The sequence below is a fragment of the Pleurodeles waltl genome, chromosome 7, assembly GCF_031143425.1.
Source record: "Pleurodeles waltl isolate 20211129_DDA chromosome 7, aPleWal1.hap1.20221129, whole genome shotgun sequence".
NCBI classification, from domain to species: domain Eukaryota; kingdom Metazoa; phylum Chordata; class Amphibia; order Caudata; family Salamandridae; genus Pleurodeles; species Pleurodeles waltl.
In genome coordinates, this window is record NC_090446.1 from 670,823,689 (window position 1) to 670,842,081 (window position 18,393).

The 18,393-nt window shown below is 41.2% G+C and overlaps 1 protein-coding gene across 1 annotated transcript in view; it reads left to right on the plus strand.

The window, feature by feature from the left end:
- The window catches only part of JAKMIP2 (janus kinase and microtubule interacting protein 2), a 387,006-nt gene that overhangs the window by 280,204 nt on the left and 88,409 nt on the right, over window positions 1-18,393 (plus strand). The window contains exon 12 of the mRNA XM_069244668.1: window positions 12,692-12,775. Within this exon, the coding sequence (XP_069100769.1) occupies window positions 12,692-12,775 (84 nt within the window). The remainder of the gene's footprint in view (window positions 1-12,691; window positions 12,776-18,393) is intronic.

The window sequence follows — 18,393 nt, forward strand, 5'->3', positions numbered from 1 at the left end:
TTCATTTCATGTATGATTAGTTAGAATGGCTGTAAGTGTTTTGAAATGATAACAGTGTGTGTTAAAATTAGCACTTGCTGTTAAATTGCCCGTGGGTAGGGCGGTACACACGATATGCAAGTGCTACTAACTGGTCTTTAGACAGAAGCTTCCCATGCCAGTGGAGAATTAACTCCTGCAGCAGAATGCTCCCATGCCACATAAATCATTCCCTGCCAGCAGAAGCGCAGAACTAGGATGGTAGTTTTAACCTTTACTGGCAATTTCTTTGAATCATGCAGAGACTCCGGCATAACATTTCACTGGAAGAGCTATTGAAATAACTGCATCTTATTACACGAGGGGGACTGAATGACCGTGGCACTATAATATTTTTTCTTTCTGTTCTTTGTTAATGATATGACCTCCTGAAGCAAACCTAGTCGTTGATAGAATGTCTTGCAAAAGTTACATTAGTTACTTCCGGTTGGAAAATGTCTGTCCTTTTTCAAATTTGGCCTATATTCAACACAAATAAGCTTTTCAAAAATTCCTTTTTCATTTATGAAGACCTTGGTAATATGACATTAAGCACGTTGAACAGTCTGTCCCCGAAATAGAATACATATAGAAAGTTTAGGGTTTCCGTAGGCTCAAATAAAAACAAAACACTCTGTATCATATTTCATTAATTTTCTGTAAAGCACTCTTAGGCCTATAGGGTTTCTTGGTGCTAGTAGCAAGTGAGACAGACAGCACGTGCTGCTGCTTTAGAGAATTCGCCCACACACATTGCCTCTAACGCACCAGAAAGAACCGAAAACACAGTGAACTCAGTTTCACGAACACATCCTATTACCACAATCTCTGAAACTAGCTGTCATAAGCACAATGAAAAATGAATATGCTAAATCAACCTAAGAAGAATCGCATCTTCTCAACTCAGTGACCCATCGCTTTCAGATTGCATCAAAGCTGCCATTCCAATGTGAATGTCTGCATCTCTACCTTTTTTCACAAGAAGTCCCTTAGATGCAAATTGGTCAACTCGATAAACTCTCCATGTTCTAATGACTCACTCTGGAGATTACAAACACAACACATGAACCACGATTGCTGATCCTTTTATACTGCAGAAAAAATAATATTGTTCCATTGATTGTATAATTCATCAACATTCCTCCTTCTTTGAGCCTTACGTTCTTTGATATTTTAACCTCAATTGGGAAAAGGAAAAATACACTAATGCACCCCTCATTAAATACTTCCTATTGGACAGCAACTTAACAATTGCACCTTCCCACCCGCAATGAAAACTCTTGGGTGTAACAAGATTTACATAATGAAACATCACACACAAATATGTAACCACATTGGATTGCTTAGATCCTTTTTTTATTCCATTCAAAATACTAACCTTAAGAATCCCAATGAATCTATGTGCAGACACATTAACAGCAAGCATGGGGAAATACAATAGGTATGGCTTTAATGTGCTATCACATGCAAACACAGACTTTCACAAATGCTTATACACAATTTGTGCAATGTTTCAGTGATGTCTGTTTCTCTGTGTACCTCCTTTGACTGTGTCCTGGTTTTTTAATTTCCAAAACTTATTAGGCCAGAGTTTATAGATCCATAAGTTATAAGTGTTAGTGTCCTATAACGCCACCAGCCTGGAAAACAGAAAAGAAGCCACAGATATAGAAGGCACAGGCTCCATTAGCCGAGGTACTGCAACTGCATGTATTTTGCAGGACTAAGCTCAAAATTTAAGGAATTGCAGTCAATGAAGTTTTAACGCTCTCAGGCGGGTGAATGTAGGATGAGACTCAGCAAAATAAACTGCACTTCTGTCAGTCTGATAACATGGCCAGCTCTTCAGTCTTCAACCATCATCAAAATTAGTTTTATTCTGCAATAAATGAACACAAAGTATATAATAAAATATCAATACGCATTAAAAGATTAAAAAAGAAAAAATGTTTAAAAAGAAACTCAACATTGTGATCTTAAGGATATTGCATTTTTCAGAAACTATCCCACAGTCTAGATCAGCCTACCAGAAGGTAGTATTAAACAATGCGTGAAGGTAGCACAATAACAGAAATTCAAAACACACAACCAGGGATTAAGATATCTACTTCTAGGGGTTTTTAATAAATCACAAAAGAACATACGTGCATCAAAAATCATAGTTTGTTGTGAGCTATTATCACATCTGCAGAAATTCACAGTATTAAGAAATGTGTTTCCCTTTGAATAAGAGAATGAAAAAATTAATTGTCTCCATTCTAAGTCTAGACCAACGATTACATTCATAGGTATTCGGGATTTGGTTAAGATAAAGTTGAAGTCCATTTCAAGTGAGAATAGGCCAGTATAATTTAACTGAGGACTTCATTTATTCAGCCTCTTCTCTGAAGACAGATCTACCAGCAAAGACCAATTTCTTTACAATACATTTGTCATTATTGCAGATTCAAGATGGGCAGTCAAGCAGATAAGGGTGTCCTATCAAGTGAACCTATTCATGCAATTTAGTGTTACGTAGTCTATTATGGTTTCTTTTGTTAATCTAGGAAAGTTCCCTGACCCAAATCTGCCCTTAATAACTGAGGGGCAACGTGGACAATGACTTCATGATAAGTAAGTCCTAGCTTCATGGGAGAGAAGAAATGGGCTGTGCACTGGGAAAATTCTGAAAGCTTGTGACAAAATCAATGTCCCTCCAACTGAAGCATCTTAGCATCCTAGCATCTCAAAACTCCATCTCCAAGCCCTGTATGGGGCCAAAGCGATGTATTTGGCTAAACAAATAAACTTACCCAATTTCAGAGGCTACAACCCAGTCTGCGATGAAAAATTAAAAAAGGTGATTTGATGTACCTATCTTGTAAGCCAAAGCCAGTTTATTAACGAACAACTCAGCTGATGAGGAGACATAAATGAAAAGAGGGCTCATTACTATACACATAGAAAATAATGAAAAGTTATAAAATTGGATATTTAATAAGATGCTTGAATAATACAAGTGCAGCTATTTGTAAATTGTATACCATCTGAATGATTGTAGCACTGATCTGACGGGTTCACTATTGTTGTTGATATGTTTGTTAAGAGCCAAGTTCGGCCATATGTAAGTTGAAAATCTATCAATAAAAACAGATTCTGCAAGAAAATGTACCTATCTTGTAATAGCAAGGACTAATTTATGGTATTATCAAATGTAACATGAAATCCAAGAAAGTTGGTACCATTGAAAATGACATGGCCTTTAATAGCAAATACTCTTAGATCTTGTTAATATAGGATCTAACATTAGAACATGTGGCTTACAAAGATTATGTAGTCATTTTCAGTTCCTCCATATGATTTACATAGGGTTCAGTTAGTCTTTTCAGACCATTGACAGGTCTAGACATGACTACAACATCATCAGTGTAAAAAAGAGCAGAAATGCATTTACCATGCAACAGTAGGATATCACTGGCGTCACCATCTAAATGTCATACTAGTTGTTAGTATATAAATTAAACAGAAGTGGATTCAGTATACTCCCCTGATGTACTCCTCTGTATAGATTAAGCTGTAAACAGTTCACAACCTAGCCCATATATAACATGTGCTGCTAAACCATTAAGAAGTTTTGCATGAAATCCACTATATTCATATCTTCAGCCATTAAACCCATCACCATCCAGAGCTTTGCACTATTGACCCTATCAGAAGCAGAACTCATAACCAGGAAATCAAAAATGAAGGGAAACACACATTATTATTTGATATATTTAGATGTTAGAAGATGTAGGTTAAGGAATTCCTCAGATGCACATGCTCTGACGGAACCCATGAATCGGTAATTATCCCCTGTCTGTCAGCCCAATCTTGAATGTTTGTCATGAGGATCCTCCTGATTAATTTATTTGTGGTATCGTTAAGGGAGACTGGGTGACAGCAATGTGGGTTTATTTGATCCCATTTGAAAAACTGGTGCAATGATTGATGTAGACAAGAAAGAGGTGATCTGATCACCACTAACACTATTCAATACATTCATTAGAAAAGAGGCCCATAAATCAATCTGGTACATAAGGAACCCCATCTGCTCCTGGGGCCTTATTTGAAGGTAAATTATTGTTTCATGGAACCATGCTTAGGGTATGTCTCAAACTGTGACTAAAGAAACTACAGGTAGAGTCAAATCATTTGTTAACAGCAGTAGTCACTATTTTATGATTACCCACGCATATGACATTCCCAATCATACAAACACCTGCCTCAAATGCAGCACTTAAATGAGTTCCAGATAGTCATCTAGAAGAACCAGTTTGCTGCCAGTGCTCCAGACACTACATTACTTTGAAGGACACCAAGGCCCATGCTTATACTTTTTTTCACCCCATTTGTGTCATTTTTTATGCAAAAGCAGCCCAAACTTACAAAACATAATTGTATTTTGTGTAAAAAAATGACACAAACGCGGTGCTAAAAAGTATAAATATGGGCCTAAGTATGCTACTGAGCATGTTTAATTAGGCCTTACTAACGAAATGATACCCTTGGCAAGCAGGGACTTAACTCCCTCCTTTATAGGCATGTGATGTGAATCCATTATTGATTTTATTTTGGTGTCCACCTCGTTACTGTCTCACATCTCTAAATCTTGGATCCAGTCAAGTCCATTCAGTGATTATAACCCAGGATGCATTTCTTTTTGCTGGTTCCCACTCTTTATCGCCCCAATGGTGAAGGTTGTAGGGGTCAGTAAGCCCTCAAGTCAGGGAACTCTTACAAATCTCTGTATCATAGATGTGTAGCAGAGATTGCCACCTGTGGTGCCAGCGTAAGCTGCCCTAGCGATATTCTGAAGGCTTTTCCAGAAATGTTCAATGTAGCATCTGGGTTATTATTAGCAGTTGCGACACAACACTGTAAAACGTTGCCCAGATGGTTTGATACGGGATGATCGAAGGTATTGGGGGAGCCCGCAGTCTTGGGCCATATCTATCATTGTGCCAATTTTCAAAAAGGGGAATAGAGGCAGCCCAACATGCTATAGACCCACTTCCCTTCTTGCTTCAGTAGTTAAGGTTCTCAGGCAAATTCTTTAAGAAAGGCTCTCGGTATGACTCAAGGATCATAATGTGCTCTTGGAAGCCCAGTATGGGTCCCTGCAGGTAGATCGACTATGGACCAGTGCTTGAACCTTTACCTGGTACTGGGTAAATACACCTTTGCCCACACTGGCTCTATCCATTTGGGATTTATGGATCTCACATCTGCTTTTGATCGAGTTAACCGATCAAAGTTGTGGCAGATCTTGTTGTCTATGGGTGTAGAGAGGGACATTGTTCTATTTTTAAGAGATCTCAATAGGAATACTAAGACCATACTTCACTTTTCCAAAGATTTGCAATGCTCTCAGAATTTTTGCATTGGCAGAGGGGTGCAACAGGGCTCCTTTCTGCAGCTTACCAGTTCTACTATATGCAGATGATGCGGTTCTAATGCACAACAACTCAAGTGGCCTGCTAGGTCCTGTTGCCCTCTTTTGCTAAGCTTATGGAGGATCTGGATCTAATGATCAACAAGTAGAAGTCTTTTGTGATGCTTGTCGGCCCACACTACTAAGTCTCTAGGGTTCACCCTGGGTTCTTGTGTTTTCCCCAAGAGCACAGAATGTTCTTATCTGGGACTACTCTTTGACTCTGCTTTAAGTTGGCGCCCTGTAATAAATCAGAAAAAAGGTGGGTTTTTGTGCGCCATCTCTGCAGTCTTTAGTTTCGCTTCCAGGCTGGGCACTAGACCTGTCAGGAAACTTCTGCAGACTAATAGTGCAAAATGTCTGTCAAAAGTTGCCTATGGGTGCTAGATATGGGAATATGTCAAACATACTGAACTGCAAGGGGTAGAAAACAAATTCTTACAGAGGTTATTGTGTCTGCCACAGTGCACTCATACCATGTTAGTCACAAGAAGTTAGGCATAGGTTATATTTCCGACCTTATAGCCTTTCGCCCACTTGCGTTGTGGTAGTGTATTTGGACTAGGCCAGGAATAAAAATTAAGTAAGGGAATCCTGGGAGACTGTTTGTCCCTCAATTATGCTCTTCAAATCCCCTGGTTAAGGTACATTAGGAATACTTTCCAGACGTTAGGAAGGGGTGATCTTTTTAGTTCACCATGGAATTGGGAAAGCTGATTTTATGTTGGTAAAAGAGAGCTTTTTGAGACAAAGGATTTTAGATAGAGAGGAGCTGGCTCCTAATAAACCTTGTTAGACACCACATCATGCTGAAGACCGTGCCATCCACTGAACATTATCTTCTCTGGGTTAAGATCAGATATGATTGCTTTTTATTAACCAGATTTTGCTTCGATTTACTCCCATTTTTGCTGGCTTATCCCTGGGGCTTAAATAGGGGATTTAAATTTGAATCCTGCGGCTACGACAATAGGTCTCTACAGGATACCCTGTATTTTACCATGTTCTGTCAGTTTTATTATGCAGCCACTGAAAGTCTATCTTGTTCCTGTTTTGAAAAGGGCTAACTCTCTACAAGGCCATTCGGGACACCGTTCCAGAGGGTAGGTCCGTAGTTATGGACCAGCAACAATACTTGTCTATCTGAGTCCTAGGAACGTGCTTCCCAGGGGGCCCTTTCTCAAATTTGGGGATGGGTGACCTGATGTAACCAAGTGTACTTAAATGTAAGTCATTGGTTTTTCTACCTTATTAGAGGTGGTTTTTCTTTACTCCTTTATACTATGTGAAGAGGTTATTTTTGGTCCTGATGAAGCGTCAATGGATCCTGGTGGACCGACAGACGCGAAACATGTTGACCTGTTCCTAAAGGCCCTTAAAAACATTTGGAGCCTTTAGTATTATGTGAAAGTACCACGAGCATTACACTCGATATATGACTTTCAATTTTTGTTTTTAACCTTGGTCTTCATCTTCACTACACTGATTAAAATGTATGATGTTGTTTGGGAGATGTGTAACCAATTTTAAATTCTTTCCAACCTCTTTCTTTGCACTGTTGCTTGAATAAAAACACCTTTGTGACTATATGACAGAGTTTAATCAATCTTGATTATATGAATATGGTCTAGAGCCCCCGTTTGGGGTGCCCACCAGGCATTGCAGCGCCAGCTTGGTGTGGAGCATTTCCCGATGATGATATTACTCATCCATTGTGATGCTTGAGGGCTCTTGCTCCTGAGACCAGTGGTCCCCTAGGATAGTACATAATTTTTGGAACAGTGTACTTTGTATATTTTTGACTATAGTTTGGGAGATTGTACACTGGACCACTTAACCTCCCGGTCCCTCCTTCAATTTGTTTTACGAGATCTCTACAAGTTAGACCAGCCCTCTTGTACTTTCAGATGCGGTCCGGGGGCATCATTTTGAGTGTTCTTAGCTTTTTAAAAGTCACCCTGGGGTTAAGGAACAGCAGGAATCACAACCTCGAATAACCCTAAGACTGATTGTGATACACTGTACACCTAGGTGAAATTTTAAGACTTTTGGGGTTTTTATGCTGATTTTATCTTGATATATTTATTGTAGTCTCCTTCTTACTTACTGATGTTATGTACATTGTGCTGCTTTTATGCTTTGTCAATTAGAACCAAATAAAGCTGAGTTTAAATTTGATAAGCTAACTCTAAGAGATCAAGTGATGGTATTCAGGATAAGTCCATCTGTTCTAATCCAGAGAAAGGTTCAAACCTGTTGAATATGAGCAAGCTGGGTGAAACAGGTAATTACCATCAGGGGTGAACACAGTAATGGAGAAGGATATATTGAATGCACAATGGTCACCAAATTTCGAAGGGGGGATTTAGTAGTGGCCTTAAGGGACTAATTTAACTGATTAGTGGGACAAAGGGTCATTATGAAAACAAGCCAGTATCTTGGTAGTTAGATAAAGTTTCTTAAATGAAATAACCACACAATCACCCCTCTCAGCCTTATTCAAGTTGCCCTCCCATCCCACTCGTATTACTATGTTTTAACTCACTGTCAAAAAAACTGAGGACTCATTTGATTCCCACATTCAGTATTAAGCAAATTAATTATTTTTTAAGAAATTCCAAAAAGCCCTCTTTATGCTGAGATGTAAGATGGGAACAATCTTTAAACTTAAAACAAAAGGGGGTATTTGGGAATGAAGGAAGGTTCAAAATGTATGGATTTCCAACAGGAGCATTGATATAATGATTACAAATATTAAGCTGAACTTGGAGGTAGGGTTGGGTCTTGGAGCACCACCCATATGTGCTCTCCTAATGTTTACAACATCTCTGCTTGAATTTCCCATGAGAGTAGAAGACATATGTTCACAAGATGTTAAAGATAATGGCCACAAGAGGCAAATCTAGCTAAACAGACTGATTACATAGGATAACTGATTATCCAAGGTGGTGGAAATGTTTAAGCCTTTGATCCTGTGGTTTAAGAAATTAATATCTTAAGAACAAGTGAAATCATTCAAGTATTTTTGATTTTTTTTTCTTGGCTTGAAAATATCCCAAAATTGCATATTTAAAGCATTCAAATGGGAGTGCTGCTGTAGCTCCGATTATGCACCACTATGCTATTCACACTTGCTAATCAAAAGAAATTCACAGAAGTGGTGCAGGGGCAGACTGGGACCATTGACATTGAATAATAGCAGGAAGACTGATGCCATGAGGTCTGAAAGGGATTACCTACTTGAGTTTGGGCTCATTTCAATGCCACATCTCCTACCACCATGAAGATATTGGAGATGTTCTCACCTTGCTTGGTTAGTGATGGGTGGAAGTAAAAATATTATGTTCAGAGTAAACTGTAACTGGCTGTCCTTTGAGTGGACGTCTAAAGTGCATTACCTAGTGAGTTCACTGATATAGCATTACTCATGCAGTAATCCATCTCCAGGCACTGAGCGATGCTGATGGACACATTGCACACATAGAAATTCAGAATAAACAAGTCATCTTGCAGTTTAGGACTGTAGCATGTCACTTTATGCTGGTATGTGTGCTATCTGGAGGTCTTTGACTTTTGTTTGGGGGTATTTATGTGGCACCCAGTAAAAGAAGTCCCTAAAGGCCTGGTGAAAATGAATATGCAATCTCTTGGCATGCATATCCATGCAGATCAATTTCTTCTAGTTGTTTGTGCTTCTTTCCTTAGTAAGTAGGCACACTCCAGGTCAACTTCCATATCGAGGATATGTTTGTATATGTTGGTGCAAATTTGCATCATAGCTTGCTGTTAAGCAATGTGGGCCTCATTACAACCTCGGCGGTCTTTCAAAAAGACCGCCGAGGCTGCGGGAGCCAGAATACCGCCATTGCCGGCGGTATTCCTTGCTCCCTATTATGACTTTTCCGCTGGGCCAGCGGACGGTAACAGGGTTACCCTTCCCTGGTCCAGCGGAAAAGTCACATCAACATTGCTGCCGGCTCGTAATAGAGCCGGCGGCAATGCTGTTGTGCAGCGGGTGCAGAAGCACCCGTTGCGCACTTCACTGCCTGAAATTCGGGCAGTGAAATGCGCGACGGGGCTATGCCTGGGGGCCCCTGCACTGCCCATGCCAAGTGCGTGGGCAGTGCAGGGGCCCCCAGGGGCACCCCAAGTCCCCTTACTGCCAGCCTTTCCATGGCGGTGTTTACCGCCACAGACAGGCTGGCGGTCGGGGACTCATAATCCCCAGGGCAGCGGTGCTTGCACCGCTGCCCTCGGGATTAGTGGCGGTATGTTGGAGGGGCCGGCGGTATGGCCGTGGCTGTTGTGCCACGGTCATAATAGCTGGCGGAACACCGCCAGCCTGTTGCCGGTGTTACCGCCAGCTTACCACCGGCCACCAGGGTCGTAATGACCCCCTGTATGTCTTACAGGCCCAGGTACAACTCTAGACTCAGGTTCAGCGGTATAAAGCTAAGATTGAATATTTGGAAAAGATCTCGCCCAGAAGGGGCAGATTTATAAATCAGTCATGCAATCTGATGTGCCAGTCATAATCACATGCTTTAGCTTTCATACTTTTTTATAAATAACTCAGAGATTTCCCCCAACCCCCTTTGCCTGCTGCTGTAGCTAGATGGCCTTTTTGAAAATATTTAGAACCTGACAATTAACAAAAGTCTTCAATTAGTTATTTAAAGTTATTTCTGAAACTATACCAATGGTGTTATACAGCCTTAGATGACAAACCTCTTTTTTAAGAATGTGGTCCCTTTTCGGTCTCCCCTGATACAGAGCGTGCGCTGTTGCAGGCAAGTCTATTGTTCCTTAAAATAATCTTAAAAGGGCTTGGAGTTTACCCACTACTTACCACTGGCTGGCCTCCTCATCACTCTCATTCTGTTTGTTTTTATTTCTCAGTGTCAGCTGTTTCAATTATATGGTTGCTACAAAAGGCTTTGTGTAGATTTTGATTTGCCTCCTTAGATTTCACACACACACACACACCCACACACACACACACACACACACAGCAGCTTTGAGCCCATTCTTTGCCTTTTTATATTTATATTGAGGTGATCTCATCTCTCGAAACCCCTATCACTGTCAGCCTGACCACTGACCAAAGTACGTGTTGCATGCAGCCCCTTCTACCTCATGTCCTATGTCTGTCAGACTATCACCTGTATCTTACCACCTACCACTGTCTGCAAAGGAAGATCCCCACCTGTCTCCTGCAGTGGAAGTTGTCAGTCTGAGCCAATGCTCCACAGAAAAACGACACCATCAACAACTGGTGGTATTCATGGGGCACATTGTAGCCACACCCGTCCCTTCGTTCGACCCCTTTAATTCTTATTTGGATTTCCATTTTGTGTGCAATTCGTGATGATCTGTGCGATTGTCACACTTCTCCTTCAGGATGTTGTTGCAGAAAACATGACCTATTGAGGAGCTCTCATCAACCTTGGCTTAAGTGTTAGAATTGCACTTCTGCTTTTCTGTTTTTCTGAATGTTTAAGTTCAGTGGCAGATGTAATGCTTCCAGCATCTGGGAACCTATGTTACTTCCATTGCAGTGTGAAAATAAAACAGGTAAATTTTTTCGAGAGTGTTTAGACAGAATATCAGAAACAAAAATATTGTGGGACAAAATATCATGTCAAGAATATCGAGGACAAAAATATAATTAATGTCAGTTTCTGTAGGTAAGCAAAGTTTTACTACATATATTCAAGGTACATAGATATGGAGTTAGGAAAAGTAAATCTACTTACCTATTTGCACTTACCTTTTCAATGGTTTGGTCCTAGAGATTTTTGACATCAGATTCTGTCCCCACAATATTTTTGTTTCTGACATTCTGTCAGTGATGCATTTAAGGGGGCCTGGTTGTTGACTTTATTCTTTTTTCTCACAAGTGATAATCTTCACTAGGGTGTCTCATACTCTTTAATGTCACCCCCCAATGAATGTGTTTCTGCTTTCTCCTACTTTATCTTTTTATGATATCACAATATTTCAGAAACATATATGTACATATATTGGGATTATGTGTGCAAAGGATTTTCTTATTGCCTCACTGTGCTTCCATTTAGCATAGACTTTGAGGACACCTTAGCTTTAGCCATGCTAGCTGCTGGCAAAGTAAGTGGACATTACTTATGCAGCTAGATATCAACATACATTTTGTGATACAGCCATAGCTTGGTTACTCATTCAAGACCTCAAAAGACGTGAGTGGCCTGCAGATACCTCTTGATGTTAAACCCAATATCATGTTTGTTTTAGAAAGCTCTAGCATTTGTTTTACCTTTTGCACCATTGGAGGAGAGGGAGACATGACCTAATGTAAAGTCTGAGTTGAAACAGCAGTTTTAAAAGCCATTCTTTCCTTGTGCAAAAGCTTGGCTTGAAATGTTTTAGCTCCTTTTATAGCCCTTTTGCTATTGAGCCTACTAGGCAGCCACCTGTTATGAAGAATATTATAGCTTACTAAGAACATAGAGGGGCTTTGTGCCCACCCATAGCTTACCCTGGGTTGGCTTTCCAGTCACTCTCATTTGCATTCTTCTTCATGTCTCAGTTTCTCAGTCTTGGGTTTGTATCTCCCGTGGAGATATCATCTCTCTGATTACTTGGCATCTCTGTTTTCACAGCTTGTATATCAAGCACCACTTTTTTCCCCGCCTTAAACACTCCATGAATTGCTTGTGTTTTTGAGCTGTCTCCTTCGTGTACTTCTTACCCATGCATTCTGTGTGGTTGTGTTGCCTGAGTGCTTTTTCCGAGTACCCTCCCTGTTGCCTGTGTGTTTCTACCCACTACCTCTCCACTTTCTCTGTATTGCTACCCCCACCCGAATCTTCCTCCTCTCTCATGGTGGTTTTCCCTCTCACCAGTCCCCTTTGTGTTCTTTTCCTCCAAGCCCTGCTTCTTTTGCATCTCTCCCACCCTCCCATGTGTTGCTGTGGCATTCTGCTGTCCTCCTCCATGTTGTTTCTGTGTTTCAAAGTGCTCCTCCATATTGCTTCCACCCCTGTTGCTTACATCACCCCCTGCTTTATTAAAAACCAAAAAATGGCTTGTACATTATATTTTCTTTTATTTCTTCTATCACCTTGCTGCATAACATGAACGATGTTATGCAGTGCGACTAAATGCTTGTTTAAACAATGTACTGCTTTCCCAGAAAAGCTTAGTCATAAGGTCTACATTTTACTTACCTCATTCTCTTGACAGGCTCAGGAACAACTCCAGACTGAGGTTCAGCGGTATAAAGCTAAGATTGAAGATTTGGAAAAAGCTCTCGCCCAGAAGGGGCAGGTTGGTAAATGATTCATACAATCTGATGTGCCAGTTTCATTTTACAGAACTGAAATGACTTTTGATAGACTGGACATATGTACTGCTTGCTGGGGTTTGAAAACAGAAAAACAACAATAAAGCAGATAGAGATGCCCAAATCCCCATGTTTGTCAGATCCATCCAGCAATGTGTTCATGAAAGTCCTGAACATACTGCCATATATTCTCCCAATTAATCTTTAAAGGCACATTCAGAGTTTAGTAGCTGTGGTTGGCCTTACATTTTTCACAACGTAGGGGACCCCCATAAGTGGTAGGGGAGTATTGAGACCCCTGGTTAGACTTCTGAAGTGAGATAACTTTACTTTTATACCTGTTTTACTCATTGTTCTGTTGCTTCTTCGTTTTGTTTTTCTTTCTCACTTTCATTCTCTCTTGTTTCAGTCCTCATTTAACTCTTTTCCTCTCCCTCAGGGAAAGTGTGGTGTAAAACATCTCATCCTTTTCTCGAACTTACATTTGTCTCACACATGCAAAGACAAACAAAAGCAGAATTTGGTTCAATATATTTTATTGAATCATCTGTGTTCTAGATAAAATGGCATGTACTGCAGTGATTAGGATGATAAAGCATAATAATACCAATGCGGTGACAAAGAAAGTGAACCATGAGAAAAGTCCCACCATAGTGTCAGAATGCTAAATGTTGGAATTTCTACCTGTACCACTAAAGCACTACTAGATCACAGCAGTGTTAGCCCTCATCTGCCCTTCCGGACCCACAGGAAGGCACTATCCCCCATACAGAAGTAGCAAAGAGGGCTGTTGGTCTACTAAGAGTCCTCTCTCATGTAGGCGGCTAAGACGTCAAGTTTCAGCGGATGCTGCAAAGAAGCAACAGCATGCAATGGAAGTTATCTGGCTAAAACTCTCCCTCTAATGTGTAGGGGGCAGAAGGATGTTTTATAATAAAACAACTGGTATTCTGAGGAAATTGCCTTAATGTGGGAACACGCATGTTTCCTGTGAAGTGGCAGAGATTGTGGTGTTCTGCTTTGTACTGACAACAATACAGAGTACAGCCTTGAGCAAAGCACAGAACGAGAATGTTAGAATAAAAGGAATGAAAACAGTTTCTAGGCTGAAAGTGTGTAAGATAAAATAAATAAAACATCTCCGCAGAATGATGATACTTAGAAAATAAAATGAATAAAAAATAAATTATTACTGAGCTAAATGGCACAAGATGCAGGCCTATGGCTAAAATGGCATGCCCATAGAAAGCAGCTAAAATAACTTTTTAACCACTGTGACATGTATATGTCATGGACACAAGTGGGTCAGACATGGGTGGGGACACGGGGACACAATACATACAAAACTGTCATTATGGTGCCTGTATTCATTGGCAAATGAATGCTGACACCACAATTATGGTACATTCACATCTGTCAACTGTGTCCATGTGTGCACACTGCCAGGGGACCTGTACCTGTCATGTTGTGCTGCAAGTTGTGTGTGTGAGACTGTACATGTATGTGTGTAACCAATGGGATTGCCAGGGTGAGGTGCGGGTGTGTGAGTGTGTTTGTGTAGCTGAGTATATAGGTGTGTTGTTTGTTGTGGTTGTGTGGTGTGTGGGTGCAGTTTCTATGGTGTGTGTATGTTGTAGCATGGACATGCGTCAATATATGTTTTCAGCATGTACGAGTTGTGTTGTGTCGGACTGGCAACTGATAAATGTTTGTATGTGTTGTGTTGTGTAGTGTATAGTGTGGGGTGCACCTATTGCTAAAGGACAGTGTGTGTGTGTCACTTACCTCCCTTTCATAGTCACTGCCATTATATGAAGTCCATTGAGTCCCACTGCCATCTCCTGCTGTCAGCAAACAGCCGCCAATAGATCCCCTGCAGAACTGTAACATCTAAATATGGCGGGTGAAAGACAGCCGCCTTGACAGTCTTCTCAGGCTTGCTGCCAACACAGCTTGGCGGTAACACTGCCAGCATCTACTTCAGGCCCTAAATCTCCCTGTGTCTAAAACCAAAATAAATCTGTCTTTGTGTATTGGAACTGATGCTCATGTAAAGCACTCCAATACTTTTGAGTCAAGTTTGTGCTATATAAAACTGCAGAAAACAAACCGATTAAGTGTTTTGCACACTTCTGTCATTGGACTATACTTGGGCTACATTTGGGTGATATTTGTGCTACATTCGGCTCATTTTCCTCTGGCTGCCATCTTGGGAGACTTATTTGTGATGAAGGTCCACAATTTCCTCATTTACTGCACTATTCTCAGTCGAAAATGCTTTCAGTTTTCCACTTTGATTCTATTAAGATGGCGTTTAGATATGCCACATTTTTGGCATACGAACAGACAGCTAACACTCTAGTTACTCATTTGAACACACTAGTAAAGCTGCTGACTACCAGGGAGTGAACTGGCAGTCTGCTGCTGGTGTTGAAAGCGCATGTTTTGATCTGCATGTAAAAATCTTTTAATTAAGATTAAGAGGAAGATATTTGAGAACTCACTTAAAATGAGTCCTAATTTTACTTTCTACAGCACTAACCATAATTTTCATGACAAAATGAACCTCTTCATTTTGTTCCTTTCTAAATTAAATGTTTTAGTTTTACCAGTTTAATTCAATTAAGATGGCTTCAGTGTGCCAGGATGCTCCTGTTGGAGGTACATGCTTTACTGAGAATGTCAGACATCATTCTACATGGCTGAGAAATACAGGCCCCGATTTACAACAAACTGGTGCATCAGTACTGATGCACCAGCTTATTTTTGTGCCCCTACCACCTAACAACACCATGGGTGTGCCGTTATTTACAATACAGCGCACCATGGTGCACGTTAGGCCAATAGCGCCAAACCTTTTTGATGCTATTGTGGCGCTTTGCTCCACTAGTGTCAAAAATGTTGACGTAATGGAGCAAAGTGTAAGAAGGCCCACTGATTTCAGTGGGTGCATCCTTTTAATTGGTGCTATGAGCAGGTGGTAAAAATGATGCCAAAATAGGCAGAATTAAAACTTGTAGATTTCATAGGGTCATTTTTATGTGTCTCCTAGTGGCGGGACATCCCAAGGGGACACAAAGTGGTGCAATTCATGCACCACGCCACTTTGTAAATATGGTGCAGTGCTTTTTGCTTCATTGAGCCACATTAACGTAAAAAATGGCGCTAATGTGGCCCAGTGTGAATTTACAGAAAATATGCTCTAATTTTAGCTTCTGGTGCACCTTCTGTAACCTCTATCGAAAAATCATGAGCAAACAGTTTTCTGTCAAACATGATTCATGAAATCCCAGCAGAAGGTTTTTTCACATGGTAAAATCACATTAGAACACACCACAATTCCTAAAATTGATATGGTACTATCAATAAATGATTTATATTGTACCAAAAATCTGTTCTCACCCTTTCTACATTCTCCTTTTTGTGATCCTCAAAACTGCCATTCACTACAATGCATTTCAATGGGGACAATGCCTAATAGTCCTGTAAGTGCTTCCTCAGCATGTTGTCCATGTTAAGGCTAGACAATAAAACTGGGGTCCATATGGGACCCCCATATATACCCTTTCGGATCTGAGTATGCTCACCCTACCCACTTACATATTTGTAATTCGTTTTCAGGACACAGGGACCAAGTCTTTGAGTCTGGTAAGGGCTGCCAAAACATATTGTTCAGGTTTTCGCCAATGAATCAGGACTGAGTAGTCTCCTTTAAATTGGCCAATCAGAGCATTTATTTTTCCTTGAATATCTAAAAAAATACTGAACGGATTCACACCATATCACAAAAAGGGAACTTTCCGACCAAGAGCAACCTTTCTGCCAAATTTGGTGTAATTCCGTCCAGCGGTTTGGTTTGTGGTCATGACTAAAAATCCCTATGGAAAATGCATGTGGAAAAGTGTTTTGGGACTCCCCTTTTTTCTCCGCCCCACTTGACAAATCAGCCCAAAACTTTCAACACAACAGCTGATATTAGAGTTTAAAAATATAGATTTCTAGGGAATGGATCCACCTATGATCCAACTGTCCCCATACTGATATCTGATTGTCTGCCATCACTTCAACAAGGAAGTGTAATAAGCCATTTTGGGACTCAGCTTCAGATTCATTCATAGACTCACACACCCACTAACAGACCCACCAACACTCATCCACCCATTCACAGACCCACTCAGCGACTCATGCACTCACTCATAGACCCACTTAGACACTCATGCACCTACTTGCAGAACCACTGAGGCATTCACACACCCACTCACAGACCCACTCATACTCATACACCCACTCACATACCCACTCACACACCCACACAGACACTCACACACTCATTCACAGAGACACTCTCACATACACTCTCACACCCAGGGACATCCTCTCACACCTACTCTCACACCCAGACAAACACTCGCACACCCACACAGACCCTCTCCCACCCACCTTCACACCTGGACTCTCACACCCACTATCAAACCCAGAGACACCGTCTCACACCTATACTCACACCCAGAGGGACAGGCCCTTCAACCATGCACAGCACATGGTTGGATGGTTATAGGGACAGGCTAAGCCCTTTGGCCAAACCCGCTGCGCACTTATGTAGAATTGGATTAACATAAAGGCCTATTGGCAGTCACCACTAGGTAGTTATAATTAGGACCTATTTTCGATAGAGAAAGCATTTTTTACTTGCCTATATCTTTGGCGCCAGTTGATGAATCTTCACGAAATGTTACCAAAAAATGTGACACTCACTTCAGCTGCAGTCTTGAAAGTTTCATGGTGATCCGTGAAACAGGGATGAGAAAAATGTTAATTCCCATAGGGATTTGAACAGGAATACAGCACGAACCGCTGGAAGAAACTACACCAAATTAGGCAGAAAGGTTGCTCTTGGTCTAGAAGGTGGGGAGCCGGCTGGGACGGCAGAGGCATTTATGCTGTCCCCGCTTTCTCCAACAGCTGTGACTGGGTGCCCTTGGGGGGGCATCCAGGTCACATGGTCAGGCTCCTGGGAAAAGGATCCTGGGGTCGAGATTGGCCCAGGGAGGGGATTCATGTGTTCCCCTCCACAAAAAAAAATGTATTCATGTTAAGGACTGGCCCCAGGAGATGGGGTCCCCGGGACCATGATCGGCCTGGGGAGGGGAGCCATGTGGTCCCCCTCCCCCAATAATATATAATGTGTATTAAGACTGGTCCCAGGGGGATGGGGCCTTTAGGGCCATTTTCTGCCAGGGGAGGAGAACCGCACAGCCTCCTTCCCCAATATGAACTAATATGAGGAAATCTCAAAACAAAGAACAAATTACATCATATACCTAGGAGGAAGTACCCTGGTTTGGTGGAGATTTACATCTTTGTAGTCTCGCTAGACCCTCTACAGGAGGATTCATGATATCATAGAATTTTGGAGAAAGACTGTTGACTCACAATCATATTGCCAAATGCACTCAATGTGACTGAAGGCATTTCCTCGTGGTCCACAACGCACCTGTACTGTAGAATACACACTGGACTTTTACCCAAGGAGTCACAAAGAACTCAACTCGAGTAGATATTTTGTGAAAAACTGTGGACTCTTGTTAGATAAAAGGGCAGG